General features: G+C 46.4%; 1 protein-coding gene across 2 annotated transcripts in view; it reads right to left on the bottom strand.

Moving 5' to 3' along the window:
• The window catches only part of EXOC4 (exocyst complex component 4), a 303,602-nt gene that overhangs the window by 69,749 nt on the left and 206,647 nt on the right, over positions 1–27,206 (bottom strand). For both annotated transcript variants that reach the window (XM_066318880.1, XM_066318881.1), the window contains exon 11: positions 8,167–8,386. In XM_066318880.1, the coding sequence (XP_066174977.1) occupies positions 8,167–8,386 (220 nt within the window). The remainder of the gene's footprint in view (positions 1–8,166; positions 8,387–27,206) is intronic.

Here is a 27,206-nt window from a genome sequence, read left to right as displayed (position 1 = left end):
CCTTTAATTATTAATAAATATTCCTCGTGGTTGCTGCAACACAAGGTCAATCCGTATTTACAGATCTTCCACTTCAGCAGTACGGAGGTGGCTGAGGGATGTGGCTACATCAACTTCTCAAAAAGAGTTTCCTGAACTCTCTCCAAGCACAGACCCAATTAAACACCCTTTGAAAATTCTTGAGTTTTTTGGCTAAACTGCTCTCACAAGCCCCTGCCCCTCAGCAGAAACACAGCAGCTGCACAGAGCCCCCTGTGTGCAAAGGGAGGATTTTTCACCCTGAGTCACACAAATCCCATCCTCACCTCCACGTCCCACTCACCCATGTCCCAGGAGCCATTCCCTGACCAACAGGAATGCAGGAACTCAGAACTGAGGGTTTAGAGAGAATTCAGAGAATTCAAAAAGAGTTGGTGCTGACTAGCTCAGTTCCCACAAAAGTAAAGTATTCCTGGCTGCTGGATCCTGAGTCCTTCCAAACCAGCCTTGCTAAGACCACTCTTGGCGAGAAGAAGTTGGAAATGGCTTGTGATAAACGTGAGTCCTCTGAAAAACAGCTCAGCCTTCTGCTAAATCAATATCGACCTCGAGAAAGGTTTTGTTAGTCCAGTACTTGGGAAAAATAATAAACTGAAATTCCAGAGCAAGACACAAAGTTTTTTGGTCAAAACAAGTCAAGGGACAGCACAAATTATTCCTACTGAGTTTTACTTTCATGTCCATGACTTGTCCAGCACCTGGAGCTCTAAAACCCCAGTCCCTGCACATTTTGGCAGTTCATATTCCAGGAAAATGGGTCACGGAATCCCAGAGTGATTTGGGTTGGAAGGGAACTTAAAGATGATCCAGTTCCACCCCACTGCCATGGGAGGGACACCTTTCACTATCCCAAGCTGGCCTCTGACACTTCCAGGGATGGAGCAGCCCCAACATCTCTTTGCTAATTAGGAGGACTTGGGGATTAATAATTTTTTTCATTTTGTGATGGAAAATGACAGAGCAGGAATTAAACAGGGAATGCCCAACGAGGGTTCAACCTGTTCCTCAACACCACATTTGACACCACCCCTAAATGATAAAAAAATAAGAATTAAACAGATAAAATTCAGTGCCTTGGGCTAAAAGCATGCTGGGGCTCTCCTGGAGGCTGGAATATTTTGTTTTCTTCATTTCCAGGCTTGTTTTTCTTTTAGTCGTGTGTGACTCCTGAGGTTATTGGGGATGTTGTTCCCTCAGAGAGGAGTGGGATGCAGCTGTGTGACCAGATCTCCTCCCGTCCTCTCCTGTTCCCATGACTGACTTTATTTAGGCAGTTTTTAGGTCCAGTGGGATGGACCTCCTCTCCCTCCCACTGAAAGAAATCTGGTGCTGCTCCAGTGGCTTCAAGGTCAGGTGAGATGCAAACTGAGATTCCATCTCTGCACATCCAATACCTGCCAGTCCTCTCCTCCGTCACCTTTTCCAGCAGCCACTAATCAGCACCTAATTAATTAAAACAGCCCTGGCCAGGACTCTCCTGTGGACTTGTAGTATCTCCTCCATTTTCACACCCTGTAGCAGTTTTCTTTACAGGCATGAAAGTCCTTAAATATTTTAATTAAAGAGTGAATCCCAATGGTGTGAATTCCCTGGGAAATCCTGGATCAGCCTCAGGATGACCAGATGTGGTACCCCACAACAGCTTCATGGTGAGAGGGAAAAGCTTTTCCCTTCTCTACAGCGCAGCTCACGCAAAGCCAAAATCCCAGCACAAAAGCAGATCATTTGCAAAAATAAAACAAAACAAAACAAAACAAAATAAAATAAAATTTAGTATTCTGACAGCTTTGTGTGCGTGAGGCAATCTGAAATTTTATTTTATTTTATTTTAATGGAAAGGGTCTATTTACAGATTAGAACCATGAGGGGAACACTTTTAATTGACTGCCTTCCCTCAGTTCTCTCAGATGTAAATTAGAGCGCTATGAATTTTCCAACTGCAAAGTTTATCCACTTCAGGAGGAAGATTCCAGAGGCAGGGAGGGAACCCAGGGTGGCAGGAGGAACATTCCAATGGGATGGCAGCATTCCTGCATTGTTGTTCCATTTAAAATTCTCCTGTTGACAAGTCCCTGCCTCCAAAATCCCAACTACTCCCACGGAACGCTGCTTGTAAGGGAGGGGCAGCCCCTGCCACACACACACAAAAAGGAGCTTTTTACCTTCCCTTTCAACAACAGATTAATGTCTCTTTTGTTCTGCGGCAGAGCTGGGTGTCATATTTCAAAATGCACTTTTAAAACAGGTATAATTAAACCTCTGCGACAGGAGGGAGGCAGAGAAATGAGCAGCCAAAGGAGGAATAAAGGCATTTTAGAGGGTGCACGAGCTGGAAGGTGCCTCATCCCTCCCTCTACGCCACACAGCTACAATTACGTTCCACAGTAGGGGGAGGAAAAAGAAAAAAAAAAAAAAAAGTAATTATAAAAATGAACTTTTCCTCGAAAAATGAGCACGTTGTGGAAGGATAACTCCTTTGAACATCGCAGCACTTCAAAAGGAGGATGAATTAGTGCTGACAACTCAATAAAGTAGCCATCAATTATTCAAAACGTGATGGCTCTTCTCATGCAGCACTTGTGATTAGGAAAACATTTCAAAACCTGGGAATGAGAGTTATTCTTCCTCAATGAAATGGGCCCAGGCTTCAAAACGCGAGGGAAGAAAAATAATGGGACTTTGGAGGAGCCTTGGCAAGAACACAGGGAGGTTTCTTCTCTTGGAGCCATCCATCAAGTGCTTCATGTGAGACTGTTCCAGGCTGGATTTGGGATTTATGGAGCGGAACAAGCAGAGGGAAGGGAAAAATATCTGTGATGTGAGAGGGGGACCCAAACTTCAGCAGATGGGCACAGAGAACCCAGCCCAACCAAGGCCCCAAACCAAACCATTGGTGGGTTTTGAAACAGCAAGTATTACAACTTTCCTAGGAAAAAGAGAGTTATGGAAGAACCAGTTTTCCTGGAGATGTTTGTGGAACTTTTTGATGTCCCAGCCCTGGAAGTGTCCAAGGCCAGGGCTTGGATCAACCTGGGATGGTGGAAGGCGTCCCTGCCCATGTCAGGGGGTGGCACTGGATGAGCTTTAAGGTCCCTTCCCACCCAAAGCATCCTGGGATTCCATGAAAGAAATTCCTAGAGGAATGTTGGTGATGGAGCAATACAGGTTCCTTGGAATAAAGTTTATCAGACTTTGCCTTTCCAGCTTCCTCCTGGAACTGCAGCTCATCCATCACCAAAACAACCCCGGCAAAGGCAAAGCACTGGTTTAAAATGGCGGAAAATCTGGGGGAAAAAGGAGCTGGAGGAAAAATGGAAAACTGGGTGAGTGTCACTGCTGCAGCACTTGGATTTGTGCCTTCACAATGGATCTTCAGCAGCACCCCTGGGCTGAGGAGAAGCTGCTCTGCCTCAGCACCCCAGGGCCCTGCTCTATTGCCAGGGGTTCCTAATGAGTCTGCAAATGAGGAACGTGCAGCTGGAGCTTTGAACAAGCAGGAGGGTGTTGGCCAGGCTGAAAGGCTTCTCCTCTGGCCAGGGAGGTAACAGGGGCTGGGTCTGACACCAGCCCTGAGGCAAAAATGAGTATTTATGAGAGCAATGCTGCTGCTGAGGGAGCCTGGCAGGGCTCTTTGGGTAATTAAAATGATCAATCAAGGCCCGGGATGGAGGCTGGGGGCAGATATGTGTGGCTTACTACCAAATTCTGAGGAAAAACTGAAAGCAAGAGATGTTGAATTATCCCTTTTCTGACCCAGAGATGGGGCAACTGAGAGGCCTTTTAAAAACTTTTATTCCATTTTCAGTCTCATGTGAAGGGTGAGACAGTACAGATGTTACAATTCACTCCATCACAAGCCAAACTATCTCCTAATTACAATACTTTATAAGGGTTTTTTTGCCTATCAGCTTTTGCCACACAATGCTGTTAATGCCTTAAAGCCAATCACCTAAAATTACCTCATGTGGGTCTTACTACATCTTTCACAGTTCTGTTTCTCCAAAGTATCTACTCTATTTGCAAGGTCATCATTTGAAAGTTATTTCTAGTTCCACTTCTCTCTCAGCAATGTCTGTCCTATCCCATGGCCTTTCTAAGTCAGCATTTCTCATCTCAGGGTTTGCACACAGATGGACAAGACTGTGTGAGCCTTCTGTCAGGCTTTGAGAGTTCTCTACAAATCCATTTCCCACATTTCTCCCCCTCTCAGTTTTAGTGTTTTATGGGTCTACTCAATGAACTGGCACTGAAAAGGAGCTGCACAGGCCAGGGCGAGGGTGAGGTCCCTTTGGATGGTTTGCGTTGGAAGAGACCTCAAAGCCCATCCCAATCCATCCCTGCCATGGCAGGGACACCTCCCACTATCCCAGGTTGATCCAAGCCCTGGCCTTGGACATTCCAGGGACCCAGGGGCAGCCACAGCTGCTCTGGGCACTCTGTGCCCACCCTCCCAGGGAGAACATGGCAGACTCTTGCTGAAGTGAACAAAACACGTTGGTGGCCTCAGAGAGGAGCAGGATCAGCATTTTGCACCCAACTCTCTGTGGAAATGTTTCAGACCAGGTTGGATGGGGACAGGGGAAGATATTCCTGCTCGTGGCAGCAGGGCTGGGCTGAAAGGCCTTTAAAGGTCTCTTTTCCCAGCCCTTTAAAGGTCCTTTCAACCCCAAATATCCCACAATTTAACGATTCATCACTGAGCAAACGAGGGTTGCCCAGCTCCTGACCAACTCCAAGATGGAAGAGGCATCCAGGGCTTCCAGGGATTTCGGGGATGCAGAGGCCTCAAACACAGGGCTGTTCCCTTCAGGTCAGACACGACTCTCATCTGTGGGGTGGTTTTGTGAAGCCTGACTCCGCTTCTGCGCATCTGAAGAGGACAAAAAAACATCCTGCCTGCCAGGGGCACCGCTTGAAAACATCCACACACAACTCCCCTGCCCTGGGATGTGCTGAAAGTTGAGTTTTTAAAAGAAATTGAAGCCCTGACGCTCTGCCTAAAGCAATGGCTTTTGCGCAGCTCAAAACTCCTCTGAGGTGGAAGATTCACACATCTGCAGCTGACTTACAGAGGAGCCCTCTGAAAGCTTCCACAAAAGGCAGGAACGGCACTAAAATGTTCCCCCTCCAGAGGAAAAATTATCTGAAGGAATATTGGAAGCAACAGGGAGAGTCAGGCTCCCACGGAGAGATAATTTTGTCTCTCATTTTAAGCTAGAAAAGGAGATTTAGCACAAATTCTGCAGTCGGTGGGTTTTACCCTCTTGACAAGAAACACATTAACAAGAGCTGAAAACATCTCGGTTGTGACACCACGCCACTGAAAAAAAATTTAAAATATGAGGCTCAGGACCATTCAAATTACTTTAAAATTATCCTTGAATGGGAAAAAAACCCCAATGGATCAGCCATGCCTGCTCCTTAATGGATGCTGCTGGCTGGGAGCCAGCCTGGAAAGACAATTAATTTGTCTACAGTAATAAATAATAACATCCAGCCTCCATCAAAGCGTGGACCCATCAGCACTGGTGAGCCATGGAAAGCTGCTGGCTGGGACCATCCTTCTCCTTAATAACCACTCGTTTGACGGGAAGAAAACATTCCAGAAGCTCTCATGGATGTCTCCTTGGAAAGTCACAACTGAGTGACTCCATGCATGGAGTGGGTGCTGCGGTAATTAGCTCCAGCAAGTCATTATCCTGCAAAACAGCTGCACACCCTGACTTTTTAAGGAGTTCCTTTTGGGGATTTTCAGCTGCTGGAGTTTGGCCAGAAAAGTATCAGGAGCATCATCCACACCATGCTGAGATAAGAGACAACAGAGGCTTTGAAGGAAAGGAAAGATCCCACTCTGCTGCTCCACAGCGAAGCAATTTGCTTTTTTTTGGAGATGGAGCAACAGGTTTTTAAGGCCAGTGACCACCTGGGTGGAAATTTATCACCTCGTTGAGAACCCAACAAGAACAGGCTGTAAGAAGCTGCCGAGGCACTTGTAGCCTAATTTAGGATCGATTTAAACAATTACAGCCTGAAATTTAATGCTGAATAATTTTGAGACGAATGAGTTTCACGGTGATTCAGTCGCTCTGCAAAGGAAAAGAGTTTCAAGTGTTTTACATCTGAGGAGGGAAGAAGGGAAAATAAGGCGGTAAAATGGAGTATTTAGAGAGAACAGGGTTTTTTTGAGGATAACCTTCACAGGAATGAGTGATTCATCTGTGAGGACACAATGCTGGAAAACCTCTGATCTCCCACAGAGTTCAGCTCAAAGGTGTGCTGACAGCGATCCCAAAGCAGCTTTATCAACCCCAGCAGTGGGGGCTGAAAATTCCCCTGTGGTGTTCCGCAGCCCCAGAGGCCTCAGGGAGATCTTTGGGATGGCAAAGAGTGGGATGGGTAAAGCAGGAACCCACCAACAGGAGAAAGCTGGGCGAGAGCTTCATTCACCACATTTCCATCATTTTCCACCCTATCCACGAGGTGATGGGGGCAAAGACTGCGGGCTCCAGCACTGTCATGCAGAAATAGCCTTTTTCCCCCCCCCCTCCACTTTAATGGAAAATCAATAGGATTATTTTAGGGAGCTGTTCAGATGAGTTGGTTCGAAGAGGCAGCAATTTTTCTTCTCTTTTCAGAGAATTAACCTTCTCTAATGTCGGGAACAAGGAGACCTCCTGACCACGGACAGTTTGACCAAGAATAATTCCAGTTCAAAACGATTTCCATCCATCATGAGAAACAAATTGTAGGAACTGGACGAGAAAATTCCAAGCCACTCTGAGTCCTCAACCCCTAACGCACTTAAAGGAAATATATTGCTATTATAGAACACATTTTTGTGTGAAATGAAGCCACGAGCCACTAAAAAAACTTTATCCATATTAAGGCTGGTAAAGCTTGGGAAGGAAATAATCCAGGGATTCTGTGCAGCTCCAAAGCACCATTTCAATTCCTGCAAAGAGAATTTCGGCCACTTTTTAAAGAAGCTGTTCCCCTCTAGGGACTTCTGCAATTTGCTTTTGGTTTGGCTGTGAAAGGACCATCCCAGCCCTGCTAAACCCAGAGAGGCACAGAGTTAGGGACCATTAATCCATCAAAAATTCTGGAGATGGCAACAGTAATAACAGTTATTCCTATTATTGCGTGGCATTGTTATATCCCTGTGTTGGGCTATCTTAATTGGGATATTGTAATGATATCGTAATATTTTGTAATTACTGCAGTTGGGATATTATAACTGGGATATTGTAGCTGGGCTATTGTGTTGCTGTGAACTGGGATAGAAAATGGCCACAGGAACCTTGGGATAAAGGTGCTGCTTGCTAAGGACTCTGCTGGTATTATCCATCCCTGACAAGGGGATTACCCAGGAAAGAGGGAATGACTTCACAGGATTAAAGAGTTGACATGACCAACAGCGGGAGTCAGTTCATTCCTGGCAGTCACAGACAACACATGAAGTTCTGAATTTTGGCATGGGATTCCACACCATCCTGTTCCCCATGGAGTTGGGAAGCCAACGTGTTGCTTTTATCACTGCTCCAACTTTTTTTGGAGCTCAAAAAAGATGTTTCAAAGGAGACTTCTACAAACATTCCATGTGCAACCCAAATCCCTCACATCTTCTTCTGGTGGAGGGAGCCATGGGGCTCCACATCAATCACCAACGTGCTTGGGAGCATCGGATCCCATCCCTGCTCCTCCTGGGAGCTTGGAATGTGTATTCAGCCTGATGGCACAGCTCTGGGACTGGCAGGTGTCCCCAGACTTTTCAAGGGAGACACACATGAAAATATTCCTTCCCAAGATCCCATCCAGCCGTGCCCTGTGGCAGTGGGAAGCCATTCCCTGTGTCCTGTCCCTGCAGCCCTTGTCCCCAGTCCCTCTGCAGCTCTCCTGGAGCCCCTTCAGGCCCTGGCAGGGCTCTGAGCTCTCCCTGGAGCCTTCTCCTCTCCAGGGGAACATTCCCAGCTCTCCCAGCCTGGCTCCAGCCCTGGGAACAGCTCCATGGATTTATCTGGACCTGCTCCAGCAGCTCCACGTTTTTCCTTATTGGACACACAGCCAGGCCATGGCTGGACATGGACAACCAGGGATGTCCTGAGGGGCTGGTCACTCAGCTCCTACCTGCAGCAGAGGCCTCTGCACCCCCAGGACCTTCATGGTGTCGGCGTTGGCCAAGATCTTCAGGGGATCCGAGGCCTTGGTGACGCCCTCGATCTCCTTGTTGATCTCGGCCAGGACCTGGTTGAGGAAGATGTTCTTGATGTACATGGTGAGGAACTCCCTCAGCGGGCACTGCTTGGCCGGGCCCAGCTCCATGGCGAACTCGATCTCCTGGATGAACCTGGAAAACAGAGACGGGGTTTGGCCCTGCTTCCTTATCTGAGGTGTTTTGGGTTTCTGACATTCTTTTCCCAGGGAATTTTCTGTAGACAGGAGAAGTGTTTTCTCATGTTCTCACTTTCAGTTATCAGTTATTCTCATGTTCCCATTTTCAGTTTGTGTAACTGTAACTTTGTTATTCATTCCTTTTCCTAGGAGGGACTTCTGGATGTCCCTGTGCTCTGACCAGTGTGATTGAGGAGGTTTGCCTTTGTGTCACCAATCAAACTGCTCTGTGTAAAATGGTATAAAAGGGAGACATCCCAAAAACAGAGGAGTCACTTTGAGCCTTCTGAACCTCGGAGTCTGGGTCATTGTGGTGTAAAACAGAGTCAAAGGGAAGGGATAAATTGTAATTAAATCATGGCTTTGGATACTTTAGGTTTGTTAGTGTTGCCTTTGCCATTCTGACATTTCAGAGCACAGCACCAGCAGTGTGGGAATGTCTGTCCCAACTCCAGGAATTGTCACTGCAGGACACAAAAGAAAGATGAAAGACTCCAAATATTTCAGAAGGCAAAAAGCACAGAAAAAAGGTTTTATTGTCAGATCTTATTACCTTTTATAAGGTGTTCCCACACAGACTTAACATGATTGGTGAATAGGAACAACACCTCTCTAATCCCTTTGGTTAAACCAGAGAAACAGCAAAACACCACCTGGAGAAAGACTGTTTGGAGAAAGGAGAGTTGTCTGCCAAGATTGTTTTGAGAAGAAGCTTTCTTGAGAAATTTTTCCTTGGGAAAAAGTTATCAGCTGCTGGCAGGCTGAAATCTCTCAGACCCAGAAATATCAGGCCCACAAGGAATGAAGACAAGAAAAAGTCCACAAGGTAGTTTTAGGAAAAAAAAGAAGATAAAATACAAACCATTGGTGAGACAAAGACAAAATTGCTGGAGAATGATGGATAAAATGAAATAAAATCCAAATCCCAGACACAATTCCTGGTTGTTTGTCAAAAAAAAATTTGGCTGTTCCGTTTGGGACATGCTGGGAAGATGTCCATATAAAAATAAAATCACCATTAAAAAAGCTAAGATGCCACAAATCCCTTTCAAAAGCCTTCTGGGCATGGTCACTTGATTCCCACAGTCAGGTTCCCCACCTCTAAACTGAACAACACAATATTCCATCTGAAAATCCAGAAAGAAAATGAAAAGAAACCAATGTCTGTGCACGATGCCATTATCCTCCTGCATTATGGATGTCTGTGTTATGGTGTATTTTTATCACCCTTCATTGTTCCGTCCCAGGATCCCATTCCTGAGCACACAGAGCAGCAGGATGATTCTGGGAATATTTTAGCACCAAATGTTTGCCATCTCCTGCAAAATCTCTTTATTTCTGTGCTGCCATCTGGTTACCACGGAGGAGTTTATTCCAGAAATTACCTCGTCATGTCTTTAACTACATCTGAGGCAGTGGAATTGGTATTCCTTCCAAAATAATTGGGGATTGAGTATCAGGAGCCATGTTGGATTGAGATGTGAGTTGTGCTGAGGGAGGTTTAGGTTGAATATGAGGAAAAATCTATGCAGTGAGAAGTGGCCAGGAACTGGAGCAGGCTGGCATGGAAGTGCAATGTCACCATCCCTGACAAAAAACGGGTATGGCTCTTAGGACATGGTCTGGTTGTGAGCAGTGGTTGGATCTGATGATCTTAGAGGGCTTTTCCAACCTCAAGGACTCCATGATTTTATTCCTTACCGCTGGCCCTATTCCCAAACCCTTCAATGAGATCTGCTTAATTATCCACGATTTTCTACCTCCACGTTCCTCACTCCAGAGGAGCACTTCCCTTCTCAGCACTGACTGAGGGGCCAACTCCCACGGATGATTTATTTCCAGGTTGAGCTCTTTTCTCCCCAAATCCTCTCCCTGTTGACTCCGTGGGTCTGGAGTGACACATCTGGACAATGCAGCTTCCATGGGGAGATGCCTTTGGAGTTCAGTTGGAAGACTGGTTCTCCAAAGAGAGAGAGGCTGCAGGGAGGGAATCACAGAGCCTGGCAGCTTTATTCCCTGGACTTCACAGGGTGAGAATGGCAATCAGCTTTGTAAAATAGGGAAACAGCGGAGTTTTCTGTGAAGAGAGGAGAGACACCACGGAGTTGATCCCAGAAATCCCAGAGCTGGTGTCACCAGCTCTGAGTGACACTCATGTCCTTAAGGGGACATTGCCAGGGTGGATGGGACTGTGCCAAACTCCTCATTTACTGTGTCCTTTCATGGCTGTCAGTAAACCTCTCACTCTTCTTTTGTAAGTTTATTTACAGAGCGCCAAACTCCCTCAAAATGTGAATTTTACTATTAAACCCCACTCAGGTGGGAAGGAGAAGCTCAGGAGCTCAAACTGGGAATGAGCATCATCCAGAAAAGTGACAGGAACAACTTTTAAACACTTTTAAAATCCAGAAAACGCTCAAAAAAGGCTAAACCAAGTAGAAGAAGCCTTTTAGGGGGAGAATTAATCACCACTCCCGATCTCTCCTGAAGATCTGTGCCTTCATCTGCACAAAACCTCTCCTTGATGTGCCCTATTAAGTTTTGGCACGGACAAGACAAGAGTGGTTCACCTAATGCTGGTCAGGATCAAAGCACATCCCTGTTTTCCTTGATGGGAACCATAAAATAATCATGGATTACGAGGGAGCTGCCAGACAGCACTGACTGAGGGGGGATTTGTGAGTGCTCAGCATCACTTGTGATAAAGAACAAATAATCAGGAGCTCAGGAAGCAGATTTCAGCTCGACAGCAGCAGGAAGTTATTAGCACTGAAGCCCTGCAGGGCACAGGGAACTGGAGGATAGGGATGGAAGACCTTCAGCTGGGATGCTCAAGGATAGTCTGATGAGACAATTGTGGGGATGGAAACCAGGGAAGTCTTCGCTTTATGCCAAAGATCTCCGCCGAGGGAAATGGAAGCAGAGAAAAGGTAAAGAAAAATGGACTGTGGATGTCAGAGTGTGGCTTACAGCAGGGAACTGCCCAGGAGTCCCTGGATTTGATAATCCAGTGGGACAAGTTACTTTTTACAGCCTCAGGGGATAACTGGGATCCCATTTGCTGGGGTCTGCTGTGGCTCAGAGATGTCCTCTCCAGAGTTCCAGCAGAATAAGTCCCACACTGTCCTGCACCTGAGGCAGCCACTCTGGAGCTCCAACCTTCAGAACCCCACTGGGCACAGAACAGGGGCCTCAAACAAGAGTCACAAAGTTCCAGGTGTAGGTGAGATTTGCACCAGGAATCCTTCTGGGACAGCACTGGTGCATCCTCCATGTCCTGGATTGGGGAGGTTACTCAGAATTCCATTAAGAAAAGATTAAAAATGAAAAACATGATTTTTTTTTTTATTTATTTAAGAGAAGTGAGAGTTGACCAGAGAAGCTGTGGCTGCCCCTGGATCCCTGGAATGTCCAAGGCCAGGCTGGATGGAACTTGGAGCACCCTGGAATAGTGGAAGGTGTCCCGGCCCATGGCAGGGGGTGGCACTGAAGGATCCTTAAAGTCCTTTCCAACCCAAACCATTCCATGATTCCATGAATTCAGGATGAACAAACAATGAAAAAAGCTCAGAGCTGTTCGTGTCACCTCCCCTTGCCCCTCTGTGCAGGACATCACAGCCTTGTTTTCAATGCCACCACGGCCCCGTCCTGCTCTGGACAGCAGATCCTTGCCTTGCCCAAGGAATGGGATGGTCAGGGAATGCCACAGCATTGGGAATTCCCCAGTCACACCAACACACAACTGGATAAATGTGACACCAGGAGTGACTCCTCTGCCACAAAGTCCCACAGGGCTCTCTGCTTCCCAGCTTCCCTCATCCTGTCATATCCCTCCTGTTTGTGGGAATTTTGCCGTTTTTCTCTTACTTTCCCTGGTTCCCAATCCCACTCAATCATCCCGTGTTTCTCTACCAGGAGCCCAGCAGCTTTGGGAGCCCACGAAACACCCCGAGGGGAGAGAGTTCAGGAACCAGCCCTGGCCTTTGCCTCGGTCCCGCTGAGCTCCGTCTGGAATTGTGTCCATTGGGAATTTCGGCTGCCATGAAGCAGAAATGTGAGCACTGCACTTCTTCCAAGGGGTCCAAATAAGCCAAATTTGGGGTTATTTGACATGCCCTTCATCCAACAGCACCTCTTACTGAGACTGTAGAAACAGGAATTTTAAGGCAAAGGAAAGCTCACCAGAAATTGATATATTTCTCCTCCTCAGAAAAAAACCCAAGTATCTCAGACATATTTTTCTAAAAAACAGCCCCAGTTGGCAATAAAAGACCAGCCAAATGACAAGGAGCTGAAAATGAGTGTTTGAAATGGAAAACACTGGGTGGAATTAAAGCACCAACAGATATTCCCTATTTTCTGCCTGGCAGACACGGCCACACATTCACAGCCACACACGGTGCTATTTATTTATTTCAATTTCAAATGCTGCTGGCTGGCTTATTCTAACAGAATTCAGTCTCCATAAAAAACCAGAGAAGTGTTTAACAGCATGGAAAAAAAAAATACATCCTAAGAGTCCTCTCCAAAAAATGCTGTGTTACTCATTCAAGCCATGCGTGGAACTTTTAGAAGTCAAAAAAGGCATTTTGACCCACAGCAATCCCAGAAACCAATATTTATCCCAGGACGGTTTGGGCAGGAAGAGACCTCAAGGATCATCTCAGACAAATGCTTTGTCTGAATAAAAATTCAGATTGAGGGGTGACACCAAATTTTGGATCATGGTCACTGTAGATATTCCTGGGAATCACCTGAAATCCTAAAAAATGGCTTGTTGGGGATGTCCCAGCTCTGAAGAACACTTTTAGGAGATGTAACAGCGAGGATGGAATTCTTCAACAGAGCAGCTGAGGGGGAAAAAAAATTAGAAATTTGCACCTTATCCTGAATTCAGAACCTGCATTTTTAAAATGATGCACAATTTTCAACTTGTTTTATCCTCCTATAAAAGCATTTGAGGTGATTTGTGGCTGCAATTAAGCATTCCCCTTAGACAGAAAAGCACTTTCAGGGAAATGAAGTAGTTTTTGGTAAATGACAGTCATTTGGATTAAAAAAGAAAAAAAAAAGAAGGCGCCTCATTTCAGAAAATTTAATTCATTCTAACTCATGACTTAATTGGCTGTGAGCACTGTCTTACCTAAGCTGAAAGTGTGGGATAAAAAGCATAAAACCTAAAACAGCTGCGTGGATTGATTTAGAAACCTACAACTCCTGCCTTCCCAAGGCTTTCTTCTGACTCCGTGTTCTCAGATGTCTTCCAAAACATCATTAAAAGAAACTGAAGGCACTGGAAGTGCTGAGCATCAATGACTCCTCGCCTTAATGATGATGGTAATAATATCTGAAATTGCCTCCTCAAACAAATGAATGACAGGAAGAAATATCAAATATTCCAGAACCTTATTAAGACAATTTTTTCTGACATCCAGCCCAAATTTACATTTCATTTTTGCGTGATCCTGAACTGTTCTCTTCCCCCTGCCTTAGTCATGAAACATCCAAGTACCTGGGACGAACCTTTTGGTGAGCAAGGAAATATTAATGAAACATCAGAAATATCTTCAACTGGATCCCAGTTGCTGACAAAATGGAAAATTCCAAAATTTTTTCCATATTCAAGGAAATTAGGGATAAAATAGTCAGGACTGTGATTTCTGGGAAGTTTGAGGATGCATTAAACCAAGAGGGAAACCTGGAAGATCCCACATTGTTCATGACACACTCAGGAAGCCACCTCACCTCAACAGTGGGAATTTTGGGAGGGTTAATGGAATCATGGGAAAAAAATGGTTTGGAAAGGACCTGAAAGAGTTTCATTCCACCCCTGCCATGGCAGGGACACCTCCCACTGTCCCAGGCTGCTCCCAGCCCCAGTGTCCAGCCTGGCCTTGGACACTGCCAGGGACCCAGGGGCAGCCACAGCTGCTCTGCCAATTCCAGCCCAGCCAGGAATTCCCAATTCCCAAGATCCCACCCGAATCTCCCCTTTTCCAATCTGAAGCCATTCCCTGTGTCCTGTCCCTGCAGGCCTTGTCCCCAGTCCCTCTGCAGCTCTCCTGGAGCCCCCTCGGGCCCTGGCGGGGCAAAGTGAGTCCTGGAGATGTTTCCACACCAAAAGATTTTGATCATCACACAACTGCTGAACGCAATAAATGCAATTAAATTCAAATAATTCACTGCAGCACCTGGAGGACGGATCATTGCCACTGCAGACCAGTCAATCAGATCTCAAAGTAACAGAAATCACATTATTTTCCCTAAAAACTTTGCTGCAGGGAAATATTTTGTCCCATGATCAGTCACCCCAGGACTGATGTTTCACACCTTGGCCATGCAAGGTAACAGAGCTGATTGTGTACAAAGTCACTCCAAAGAGAGGAAAAAAGTTTAAGATCCTTTCTAGGTGACCCCAAAATGTGATTAAAATTAAAATTATCACCAAAAGAATGTAAACAGCTCTGGGAGGCTCAGAGGAGGTTTTGCTACTTTAAGTATGTTTTAAATATTAGCAAAAGCAGACCAAGAAAAAAAATCACCAAATACCAGACAAAAAGAATGAATTTTCTGCTATTTTGAAATATTAAATAGCCTAGAAAACATCCAGGAAGGTGACAACCGGAGGAATAACTGCTGCTCATAGCAAACATGACATTTGGGGTGTTTTTCTCTAAAATATTAATTAATAATTGACCACAAGTACCTGGCAGCACCAGCCAGAGCTGTTCCCATAACCCCGAGCTGCGTTTAATGGGTTATTTCGGATAAATCACCAAATTCAGTCCTTCCCCTGTACAAACACAAATTCCCCGACCATAAAAAGGCTCATCTACTCGAGGTAATTCTTTTGGTTACTGTAAAAAGGTTCTCTGTCCCCACAGAGCTGAGAGCTTTAGTGCTGGAAGATGAAAGAGCCCAGGACTTCTCTTTTTTAACAGCAGCTAAAAAAATACGAGATTTAAAGAATCGATTTCTGTGTTGTGGTTGCTCAGCCATGAGATTGAGGTAAGAAATGCCTCCTTCCCCTGCAGGTGTGACAGAAAAAATCAGTGTTTCATTGTCTCTGAGGTCCTGCAAACACCCACAAACGCTCTGGAAAAGAAATTAAATTAAAATTTAGCTCTCAACTGCTGATACAAATGTTGCTTCTTTAATGCTCAGCTGCCACCTGAAGGACACAAATTTCTGATGTAACGGGACTCTCCAAAGGTGCAATTTCTTCTGATGTCTCCAGAGGGGAATATTGGCTCGTATTTGGGACCAGGAGATGTAGAGGCAGAATTAATCAGATCTAGAGCTCATGACGTGCAGAAATGTTTACCTCGTGCCCTGCAGCTCAGATTCCTCCCTTGTCCTTCCCAAATATCCCAAGACCCCTGAGGCACAGGGGACACAGACTGCACCACAGACTACACCATAACGACACAGACTCCAAGCTTCAGAAGGCTGAAAATGACTCCTCTGGTTTTGGGATGTCTCCCTTTTATACCATTTTACACAGAGCAGTTTGATTGGTGACACAAAGGCAAACCTCCTCAATCACACTGGTCAGAGCACAGGGACATCCAGAAGAAATCCCTCTTAGGAAAAGGAATGAATAACAAAGTTACAGTTACAAAAACATCTCTCCTGTTTACAGAAAACTCCCTGGGAAGGGGATTTCAGAAAACAAAAACATCTCAGGCATGGAACCAAGGCTACAGAGAAATGTTTACCTCGTGCCCTGCAGCTCAGATTCCTCCCTCGTCCTTCCCAAATATCCCAGGACCTCACCCCAGTGGAAGTTTCTGGTGTGGCTGGATGGATGCTCAGATCTCCTGCTCTCCATCCCCTTGTCTCTTGCAAGGGCAGGAGGGAAATTCAGGAATCAGCAGCAATTCCAAGCTTTGCCAAACCTCAGCCAAGAGCCAGGCGGGATTTTCTCAGAGAGGGGAGATTTGAACAAAATGAGGAGCAGGCAGGAATTTGGGGACCCTCTTGGAGAAAATGAGTTCCGAAAGGAACAAAACGGTTCAGCTCTGAGCTGTCACTGTGAGAGGAAGGCTGTGAAATGTGTCAGCATCACAGCCCTGGGCAATGGGAAAACACCGGGAAAAACACTGTGGGACAAGGGAACGGGGCTGTTTTACTTAAGGAATGGCTTAATGGGTTTGAGCTGAAAGACCAAGGGGTTAGATGGGAGAGTGGGAAGGAATTCCTGGCAGGGATGGAATTCCCAGAGCAGCTGTGGCTGCCCCTGGATCCCTGGAATGTCCAAGGCCAGGCTGGAGCAGCCTGGGATGGTGGAAGGTGTCCCTGCCCATGGCAGGGGTGGCACTGGATGAGTTTTAAGGTCCCTCCATCCCAAACCACTCTGGGATTGGTGTTGGCTTTCACCCCCGCACAGCAGATGGCCCCAGTTTGCTCCCCATCTTTGCAGAGGCTTCAGATCCAAGCCTGATAAAACTCATGCTTTGTTTGGACCCTGATGTAGGAGATGGATTTGCAGAGAACTCTCAAAGCCTGACAGAAGGCTCACACAGTCCTGTCCATCTGTGTGCAAACCCTGAGATGAGAAATGCTGACTTAGAAAGGCCATGGGATAGGACAGACATCGTTGAGAGAGAAATGGAACTAGGAATAACTTTCAAAGGACGGCCTTGCAAATAAGACTGGATACTTTGGAGAAATAAAACTGTGAAAGGTGCATTGTAGTAGGACCCACCAGGGGTAATTTTAGGTGACTGGCTTTAAGGCATTAACAGCATTGTGTGGCAAAAGCTGATAGGCAAAAAAATGCTTGTAAAGTATTGTAATTAGGAAATAGTTTGGCTTCTGATTGTGATGGAGTGAACTGTAACATCTGTACTGTCTCACCCTTCACATGAGACTGAAAATGGAATAAAAGTTTTTAAAAGGCCTCTCAGTTGCCCCATCTCCGGGTCAGGAAAAGGGTATAATGTGACAAAATTGGTGCCCCGATGATAATCTGACAAACTAAAGACTCTCTGAGAGCAGCCCCTGTCCCTGGTGAGCAGGGACACCCGGGGGTGACGTTGGCCCCTCCAGGAGCTGCATTCCTGCAGAGCTCTGTGTGCCTGTGCTGAAATCCCCCAGTGTGGAACAGCCCCACCAGCCCGAAGGCTTTGGCGAGGCTTTGACCCTGCAGACTCCAGAGGACACCTCTGAGCTCATCTGGAGAACAAAAGGGAGCAGCTTTACTCCCTCTGTGCCATGAAGCTGCTTTCTATCCCCTAAAACAGGTGCAGGTTCTTTGCAACATGAACCTGGGAGCAGGAAACCTGTGAGAGAATGGTTTTGTCTCTTCCTCATTTATGGGGGACCTTTCTAGGGGCGTCCAGGTACACAGAGCCTGAGTTTCCCCATGAATTAGTGTTTGCAAAGCCAGATATGCTCCAAACTGTGGGGAGGGGATGAGATCATTACCAAAAAAACCCCAACTGTGCATATCCAGGGAACAGGGAAACCTAAAACGCTGCTTTTCCAGGGAATGGGGAGCAGAGCTGGAATGTCCAGCTCAGCACGGCACCAGCCTTCACCTTCAGACTCAAAACCAGCTTTGATGAGCTCCTACCTCATCCTTTGTCATCAATAAAATAAATGAATAATTGATATATCTTCACTTTATACAGAACTGAGCAAACCCAGCTCCTATTCCAGCTGCTTCTTTGCTTCTCCATACCAAATTTCTCCTCTCACATCCTCGAATCCCTAAATTTCCAGGCCAAATCCAGTCTGAGGTGGAGCCAAGTTGTCAGCAAGGGATGAGATTACTCTGAGATGGAGATGATGACCCAAAATGACGACTGGACTAAATCACCCTCTGTTGATGATCCATTTATAATTTAAATCCAATCCTACAGAAGATAAATGCCCCGAGTACTCCATCAATCCCTCTCTCTAAAGGTCTGTGATGTCCTTGTTTCATGTGAACCCAGGGCATGAAGCCAAACCTGGAGGATCCCACCATTTCTCCTTTTTTATAGCTATATAAAAGCAAAGCTAAGGCTTCATTTCCCACAACAGGAAACACCATTTCTCTGCTACTTAGGGGAGAAAATACAATCAGCCCTGCTTTGAAACCACTGTTATTTTAAACAATCCCGACAATTCCACAGGAATTCCGGCCCATCACACAGAAATATCGTGAGGCAGCATTACATGTGTGTAAAACACTCGGGTATCACAGCAACAGTTATGTTAACAGAGAGCCCCCGTATAATGTCACCCTATTAACCAAGCAAAACACCAAGGTCACTAACTTCAGCTTTTCCCATTATTAAATCCCATTTCCTTTAATGTCCTATTACATTCACTTTGTTGACCACCACTGGAATGTAATGATACCCCCCACAACTTCACATTTTCTCTTGAGCACAACAGCTCTGTAAAAATTAACTTGTTATTCCCATTATTTTTTTTGTCAATCGGATCTGGCGGCTCGTCCTTTGTGCTCCAGCCCCCCAGCTCTCAATCTGGCCCCTTTTAAAAAGCAACATATGCTGAGGATAAATCTTTCAAATGGCTCTGTTAATAGAGGAGCTGTAGTGACAGCTTTACAAATGGGCAAACTGGGGGTTATTTTACATTGTGTTATTCTGAGTTGGAATGGGAACGCAGGGATGGCTTTGGAAGAACAACTGGGAGCAGCCAGAGGTTTCAAAGGCCCTGGATTTGGTGTGGCAGATTCTGTGAGGCTACAAGAGCCAGGATCAGATCAGATCTGCTGCACCATCAGACAGCAAAGAGCCGTGTCACTGTCTGTGCCTGTGACTCCAATTAGTCCTGTCTGCCTCGTGCTGACATTCCAATAAACCAGTGGACAGAGGGCACAATCCCTCATTAGCATCCCACTGACTCCCGAGCCTCCCGGGTGGGGACAGCCAGTTAAATCCTAAAAACACACCAGGGCAAAGGAAAATCCAAATTAAGGCTGTAACTGCAGAGACCACCTGGAGAACCTTGGTGGAGCTCCAGGGGAACGTGGGACAAGTTGAGATGTCCTCTTCCGGACACCTCAGTTGGGCATCACAGCCTGTGGCACCACCAGGGTGCTGTGAGGGGTGATTCTGGCTGTCCTCTCACAGCACTTGGATTTTCTATCATCCAACATGGAGAGAAAAGGCCAGGAGGGCCACTTAAACATTCCATAACCTGTGTCCATGGAAGTATTTGGAGAAACAGAATTCTGTGGACAACCCTGTGGAATTCCCAGACTAGGTCATTTAATAGCTGGAAATAAGACACTGCCATTTCAGAAATCTCTGGCAGAGCATGAATTCCCTCTATCCCGGTCACCATCAAGTCCATTCTTCCCTCCTCTTTATCACACTTTAGTCATGTACCCAAAGCTGTTGTTAAAAGCCTGATACACATGGGATGGAGTAGAAGAACACAGATCCCAGATCATTTCCGTGCCTTGTTGCCACACTTGGGAATGTGGATAGGACAATTACACAATCCAGGCTGGAAAAGTCCTTTAAGTTCATCCAGTCCAATCAGTCCCAGCACTGCCAAGGCCACCAGTGCCCCATGTCCCCAAGTGCCACATCCACAGGGCTTTGAAATCCCTCCAGGGATGGGGACACCACCCCTGCCCTGGACAGCTCATTCCAATGCTTGACAACATTTTCCATGGAGGAATTTTCCCTAAAATCCACCCTGAGGCTCCCCTGGCCCAGCCTGAGGCCATTCCCTCTCCTCCTGTCCCTGTTCCCTGGCAGCACAGCCCGACCCCCCGGCTGTCCCCTCCTGGCAGGGACTTGTGCAGAGCCACAAGGTCCCCCCTGGTCCCCCTTTTCTCCAGGCTCAGCCCCTTCCCAGCTCCCTCAGCCCCTCCTGGGGCTCCAGCCCCTTCCCCAGCTCCATTCCCTGCACACACTCCAGCCCCTCCACTCTAGCCCCTCCCCTGCTGGGAGCTGTCCCCAGGATTCCAGGGTGTCCCTCAGGGAACAGTCCCTGTCCCTGGGCTGTGCCCACACTGGGGCTGGCACAGCCCAGGGGCCACTGGACTCCTGCCCACCTGGGCACAAGAGTTTGGTTTGAGCCAAACTCAATCCCATGGGAATTATGGCAGAAGAGCAGGGACAACACAAATCCCTCCAGGACACCCAGGTAAGGAATCACACACCCCAAGGTGGGAGCACAAGGACCTTCTCACCAACCCTGGCCATGCAACACCACAGAGGAGAAAAAACAGGTTTTCCCAGAGAAGCTGTGGCTGCCCCTGGATCCCTGCAAGTGTCCAAGCCCAGGCTGGATGGGGCTTGCAGCACCCATGGCAGGGGTGGAATGAGATGAATTTTAAGGTCCCTTCCAACCCAAACCATTCTGTGGTGTTCAGTTCCAGGTGTTTGCACAGAACACCAAGATCCTGTTTATAACGAGCTGCCAGGGTAACAATTCTTCACTTCTCAGGTCAAGATGGCAAATCCAGCCAGCTGACTTTACCCTACTCACAGCTCCAAGATAATCACTTTCATTAGTTAATTGGCTGAAAAACTGAGCTCAGCTGGGACACACCAATATGCCATTTAGGAAGGCAGGAACCAGTGATCCAAACGGTGTCTGTGCTCCAGCCTCTGGTCATTAATAAATTCACACCTTGGCCACGGAGCCAGAGTTTGCAGCTCTGGCTCAAAATGCCCAAAAAATGAGTGGAAGTTTCCCACAAGAAGGAATTTATGGGAAGGAAACATCTCCAGGATTTTGTTGCTCCTCTGGAGGGCTGAGCGGAGGCTCAGTGGGTGCCTTTTACAGGGAGGAGTGTTTGCAGGACATGTTTGGGGAAAACAGAATCAGCTTCCAGAGGAAACAGAGATGAAAAAACCTGGGATCTGGGATTGCCTTGGATCATCCACCTCATTTGGCATCCAGGGTCTGGGCCAGGCTAATGAGGAGAATGGACTGGCAACAGCCCTGCGCTGCTGGAGGCAGCAGATTTGGACAAATTGGACGCTGTGCCTCCATTAAGGATCTCATTCCTCTTCTCCAGACAGTGAAGGCGTTTGCTCCAATGGCCTCAACACCAGGGGTTACATTATTCCAAATCAAGCTGATTTCGCTAATTCCCATTTGTGGCTGATTTTTTTTTTTTTCTCCAGCTCCTGATCCTCAAACCTGGAATGAGGAATCCCTGACAGCTGCTGTCTCCTGCCCAGACACTTGGCTTCTGCCCACAGAGTGATCCTTACAAATCACACTTAATTCATTACCTAATAACGCTGCTGCAAACAAGGGCACAAACGCATCCAGGGCTGTTATTGCCAGTGGGAAAACCATTTCCTGCACCTGGGAAATGTCACTGGATATTCATGTGTGTGTGTGTCAGGTTGATTATCCCATAATTACAGTGCACAGCTGACACATGGCACACCAGGAGCAGATTTGGTTCTTTCAACAGGGAATTGTGGAAAATGGGGCTGGAAGGACAGAGCAAGGCACACTCTGGCTCATAATTACAGATTATTGGATCAAAGGGTGGTGTTTTGGTGTGACAAGAAATTATCTTTACACACAGACACAGAACAGATCCAAGTGCAGGGTAGTGACCAGGAATATTCCTCTCAAATCCACCTGGAAGAGACCGCTCAGATATTCGTGAGGTTGTAGAAAATTCCCTGGCACTGCTCATGGTGAATCCACCACTGCCCTCATCCTCCCCTTGCCACAAATCAGTGCTTGGAAAGGGACAGGTCCCATACTTTTCCATGGCAAGCTCACATGGACAGCGCTTCCCTGCATCTAGGAACTCTCCTGAGGCTTCATGGAATGGTTTGGGCTGGAAGGGATGTGGAAAATCATCTCATTCCACCTCCTGCCACGGCAGGGACACCTCCCACTGTCCCAGGCTGCTCCAACCTGGCCTTGGACATTCCAGCGATCCAGGGACATCTGCTCTGGCAATTCCAGCCCAGCCAGGAATTCCCAGTTCCCAAGATCCCATCCAGCCGTGCCCTGTGGCAGTGGGAAGCCATTCCCTGTGTCCTGTCCCTGCAGGCCTTGTCCCCAGTCCCTCTGCAGCTCTCCTGGAGCCCCTTTAGGTCCTGGCAGGGGCTCTGAGCTCTCGTTACACAGTGGAAAGAGGAACCTTCCAGTGAAACGTGTCCATAATTACATCAAGGATGGGGAATCTCCCGTTCCTGACAGGAATGACACTAATTAAGGATCAGGAACAGATGGGCTGATTTAGCAGGATTTCATCCCACCCTGCCCTGCCAGGCAGCACCACTCCTGCTGAGATGGGATGGGATGGGATGGGATGGCAGCTCCCTGCCATGATGGGATGGGGGGGTCACACTCAGAATTAGAGGATTTTCCAAAGGGACACTCCACAGGCACCATGCCAGGAAGTTGTTGGCCTAATTAACTCTTCACTGTCAATCAAAGAGTTCCTCCTAATCCACTGACAATCCCACAAGCACAGGGCCAGTCGGAGCCCGTGGTTTTCCAGAGGGATGGAAAAACCCCACATTTATTGGGTTACAAGGGTTTAACAGCACCAAGGGTGGGAATTCTCCCAGCCTGAATCCAGAAATCACCCTGAAAATAAAGCCTCATGTTTGTGTTTATATTCCTCAGGGCATGACAGAGCTCCAAGCTTGGGAAGCTGAAAGAGGTGGAAATAAATCCTGGGAACCACCAAGACATTCAGCAGCAATCGGAGAAAATCTGAGTGGGTTTCTCTGATATAAACCCTGCCTTTGTGGCCACCTGCACTGTAAATCCTGCTCCGTTTCCTTACCTCCTCTCCTTACAACTCCCAATTCTTTTCAATTACCAAAAAGAGGGGAAAAAATATGTGTACAATGTAGCAATGCAGCTTCATGGATATGATGGATGTTGCAGCAGTTTTAGTTTGGATTTTTTCCATGAATTTTTATTGCCCTGCACTGTAAAGACTGCAGCAGGAATCCAAATACTTGTCCTAACTCATCCAGCCCTGTGTGAATCATTTTAGTCCTCTGCATATTTCATCTTTTTCCTCTAACTAATAGTGCTTGAACACTGTGAATAATTTATTATTCAGCCAAATTTATGATTATGCTGATTCCTTTTCTTGTAAAGAAATACATTTTCAGAATATATTGATTTTAGCTGGAAGTGTTTCAGGTTGGACAGGGCTTGGAGCAACTTGGGATAGTGGAAGGAGTCTCTTCTCATAGCAGGGGGTTTGGATTAGGTGATTTTCAAATTCTTTTGTTTTTTTATGGGATGTTCCAGCATTCAGCTGATGAATTCAAGCCTCTGTGATGTCATTTAATTACAGAATTTAGCGGAGAAAGCTGAACACAGATGGAATCCCAACCTCTGCCACGTTCCTCAGACAGAAACTCCAGCGAGGAGAGCAGGAAGAGGAATCCAAGAGCTCTGTTCTCCTTGGATTTCTCCCTTAAGACATCAGCATTCAGCAGCTGTAACACCTGGAATAAACTCCTCTCAGTCCCTCCCTCTCTATATCTATTTACACCCCCATCCTCCTATCAATGAAATCATAATTGCACCGATAGCAGCACAGCAGCAGATGGGCCCAGGGAAAATGTTAAACGAACCCCAGATTCTGCCAATTCAAAGAATTCAATGTGTTATAAATATTGCCGTCCCTATCACAAACGCGCGTTATTTGAGATAGGCTCTGCCTAAGTAGCTCCAGAGCAGCTTATCTTTGAAAGCTGAGGGATGTGGGAGACGTGCAGTTCTCAGGAGGCGTTTCTGAGAGGAGCAAAAGGTGGGAAGAAACGGGACAAGAAGTGAGGAGAAAGGAGAAATGGCAGAGTGACAACAGAACGTTTCTGGTCGGTGGCTGTGGAGAAGAGAAATCAGGGAGGAGGAACAAAGGGCTCGGCGAGAAGATACCTTTCGCATTCCCAATGGATCCATCACCTCTGGGACTCCTGGATTTGCACAAAAATAGGGACAGGAGGAAGGAAAAACCCAATAAATTCATCAACAGTTTTTGTTCAAAAGGCCATCAAAAGTTGTGTCTGTGAGCACAAACCACTCCCCCAGCACTGTGGGAATTAAACCAATGGGGATATTTATGGCTGGAGCAATGGGATGGGGACTGAGGAGACAAAATACAGAATACACAATGTATAATTCCATGGAAGAGCGGTGTGGGAAGCAAATTCCAAAAGTGATTAACAACGTTCAGCAGAATTAGCTGAAAATTGAGGACGTGCAGAGCTCAGGGATGCTCTGATGAAAAAATAACTGCAAAAGTCTAAGAGCAAGTTAAGGAAATCAGCCTAAACTCTGAGTCCTGGACCAGTGGAGGACCCTACGGAAAAAAAAAATGATTGGAGGTTTTAATTAAATGGAGAAAAAAACAAAAACAAAAACCAAACACACCCAAAACAAAACACCAACCAAACAAAAAAAACCCCTTCTGTGTTTCTTTACCCAATTAATTAATCCCTGCTTTAGGATCAGGGTATGGAATATGGAAAAGTAAGGTATTTACATCTCAACAGATGCACTCAGCATTAAAAAAGGCCCACACTGGATCTCCATCCAGAAACATCCTCAGCATTCCTTGGATTTACAAAGCCTTGTGTTGACAGTAGAGCAGGGTCTGAATGAAGTCAAGAAAAATTGATTAAAAACTAATAATGTCCCTCGTACTTGATCCCTCGCGCTGTGCTCTCCTCTCACCTCCTTCGTTTGCCACGGCCTCAAAGAACTGAGCACCCAAAAATTAAGTTAATGAGGAAAAAAGGCAAGGAAAGGCATCCTCAGGAAAAAACCAGAGAGGTTTCCTAACCATTATTCCACCTGAAAAGAAAGTGGTCACGTGATTAAAAAACTGAAACTCTTCCCAGAGCTTGTTCAGATTTCAAAGGCTGCTTGGAAAGGATGGAAAGAAGGATTGAGAAGAGACAACTTCCACCACCACACGTCGCTCAAAGCCCCGTCCAGCCTGGCCTGGAACGTTCCATGAGCTTACCCTCTGTCAGTCCTGAACTGCTCCAGACACAGGGAATTCCTCCACTTCCCAAACAGGATTTCTAAAGATTTTATGAAGGTCAAACCACCAAAGCAGGAGGAAAAACCGAGATCCTTGAATCTGTTCCTGACCTTTGGGGTGGTTCTACGTGACAAACCTTGAGTGTGCTTCCCTATTTGTAAAATTTGGGCGTGAACTCCTGCCCAAAATACCTCATGGATTAATGATTATCAGGAAAAATAATGAATGGGTGAAAGCCAGACAGGAGTCCCACACAGCACAGACACCCAAAATAAAAAAACCTTCAAGCAAAGACAGAAGGCTGGGAGATCCATCAATGCCAAGGCCACCACTGACCCTGTCCCCAAGTGCCACCTCCACAGGGCTTTGAAATCCCCCCAGAAACGGGGACTCCCCACTGCCCTGGGCAGCCCTTCCAGTGCTTTTCCAACCTCTTCCAGCCTTTTCCATGAGGAATCCAGCATAAAACAGACCTCAAATTTCTTGCTTTATCTCCCACTTTTTTATATTGCAAATAAACCCCCAAGTGAGCGACGACGACAGAGTACAAGGGATGAGAGGATGTTGAACAATGCCCAGAAAATCAATTTCCAACTGTTTTTGTTATTTAGATTTTAAAAAAACATCCCTCACATAAAGGACTGTGCATTTGAGCTGTTGAGAAGCCAGAGACAAAATGTAAAATTCAGCAGCATCGAGTAAACTATTACAAAATATCAATTTATAGACAATCACATTAAATATTTTGCATTCAAGCTTTTTGCTTGTACAGTAAAAGTGGCAACTGGATATAAATTTCAGGCAGAAACTCGCAGCCTGCAAGAACAAAAGTACAATGCAACTTTGGAATGGAAATTTCAACTCCAAAGGTAATTTCCCATTGCCAGCGCTCACCAGTGCATGAATTATCCTCCCAGGGATGCATAAACAGGATTTGTTTGATTGCTTTATCAGCTCTCCATTTTATCAAATCTCCAGGAGCAGTGGGGGACATCCCAGGGATATTTGGAGATTCCTTGTTTGAAGACACAGCGGGGGTAAAATTGTATCACTCCTGTGGAGTGACCATGAAATCATAATTAATGCCACAACAGTCCCTGGAGCAGCCAGGGAAGGGGCAAATTAGAAGGAAAATACTGTCAGCATTTTATTTAAATGAACTTTGAAAAAGTCTGATATGACAGGAGCAATATTAGAGCCTGATAAGGGATGAGATGGAGCCATTACAGCAAAATTTGACGCAAGAAGACACCAAGTTTGTGACCATCACTGCCCTGAAGTGATCTGGGAATTCCACAATTCCAAGTGATCCTGAGCTGCAGGACAGTTGCCAAGAGTCCTGGTTTTCAAGAGTGTTGAGAAACCCAGCCAGGTGAGTTTTCCTGCTCTAAATTCCTGGGAGATGTTTTCCAGTTCAGTGTCTCCCAGATCCAGCTGTGATCTCCAGGTCACTCAGGATTCCCAACTACACCAAGAACCTTCCCCACTCTGGGATTCCTCCCCTGGGGCTGAGAGGCAACTGAGGGTGAGGAGTCACAGATCCACAAATATTCTGAGTTGGAAGGGACCCAAAAGAATCACCAAACCCATCTCTTAAATAAAAGGCCCAAAAGAACTCTCTCAACACCCTGATGGTGCCTCCAGAACATCAACTGGGGACAACTGTGTCCCACCAAACCTCAAGGTCAGCAAAAAAACAGAGAAAGAACTCGGCAAACCAGGAATGACACAAACCCAGGGAAACGCCCTAAATTACAAAATCCCAACACCAAATGTCACTTCAAAAGACTTCCCAGTGCAGAAGGGA

The sequence above is a fragment of the Sylvia atricapilla genome, chromosome 5, assembly GCF_009819655.1.
Source record: "Sylvia atricapilla isolate bSylAtr1 chromosome 5, bSylAtr1.pri, whole genome shotgun sequence".
In the NCBI taxonomy this organism is placed as follows: Eukaryota; Metazoa; Chordata; class Aves; order Passeriformes; family Sylviidae; genus Sylvia; species Sylvia atricapilla.
Note: the sequence above shows the minus strand (reverse complement) of the source record. Positions and strands in the feature narration are given on the sequence as shown.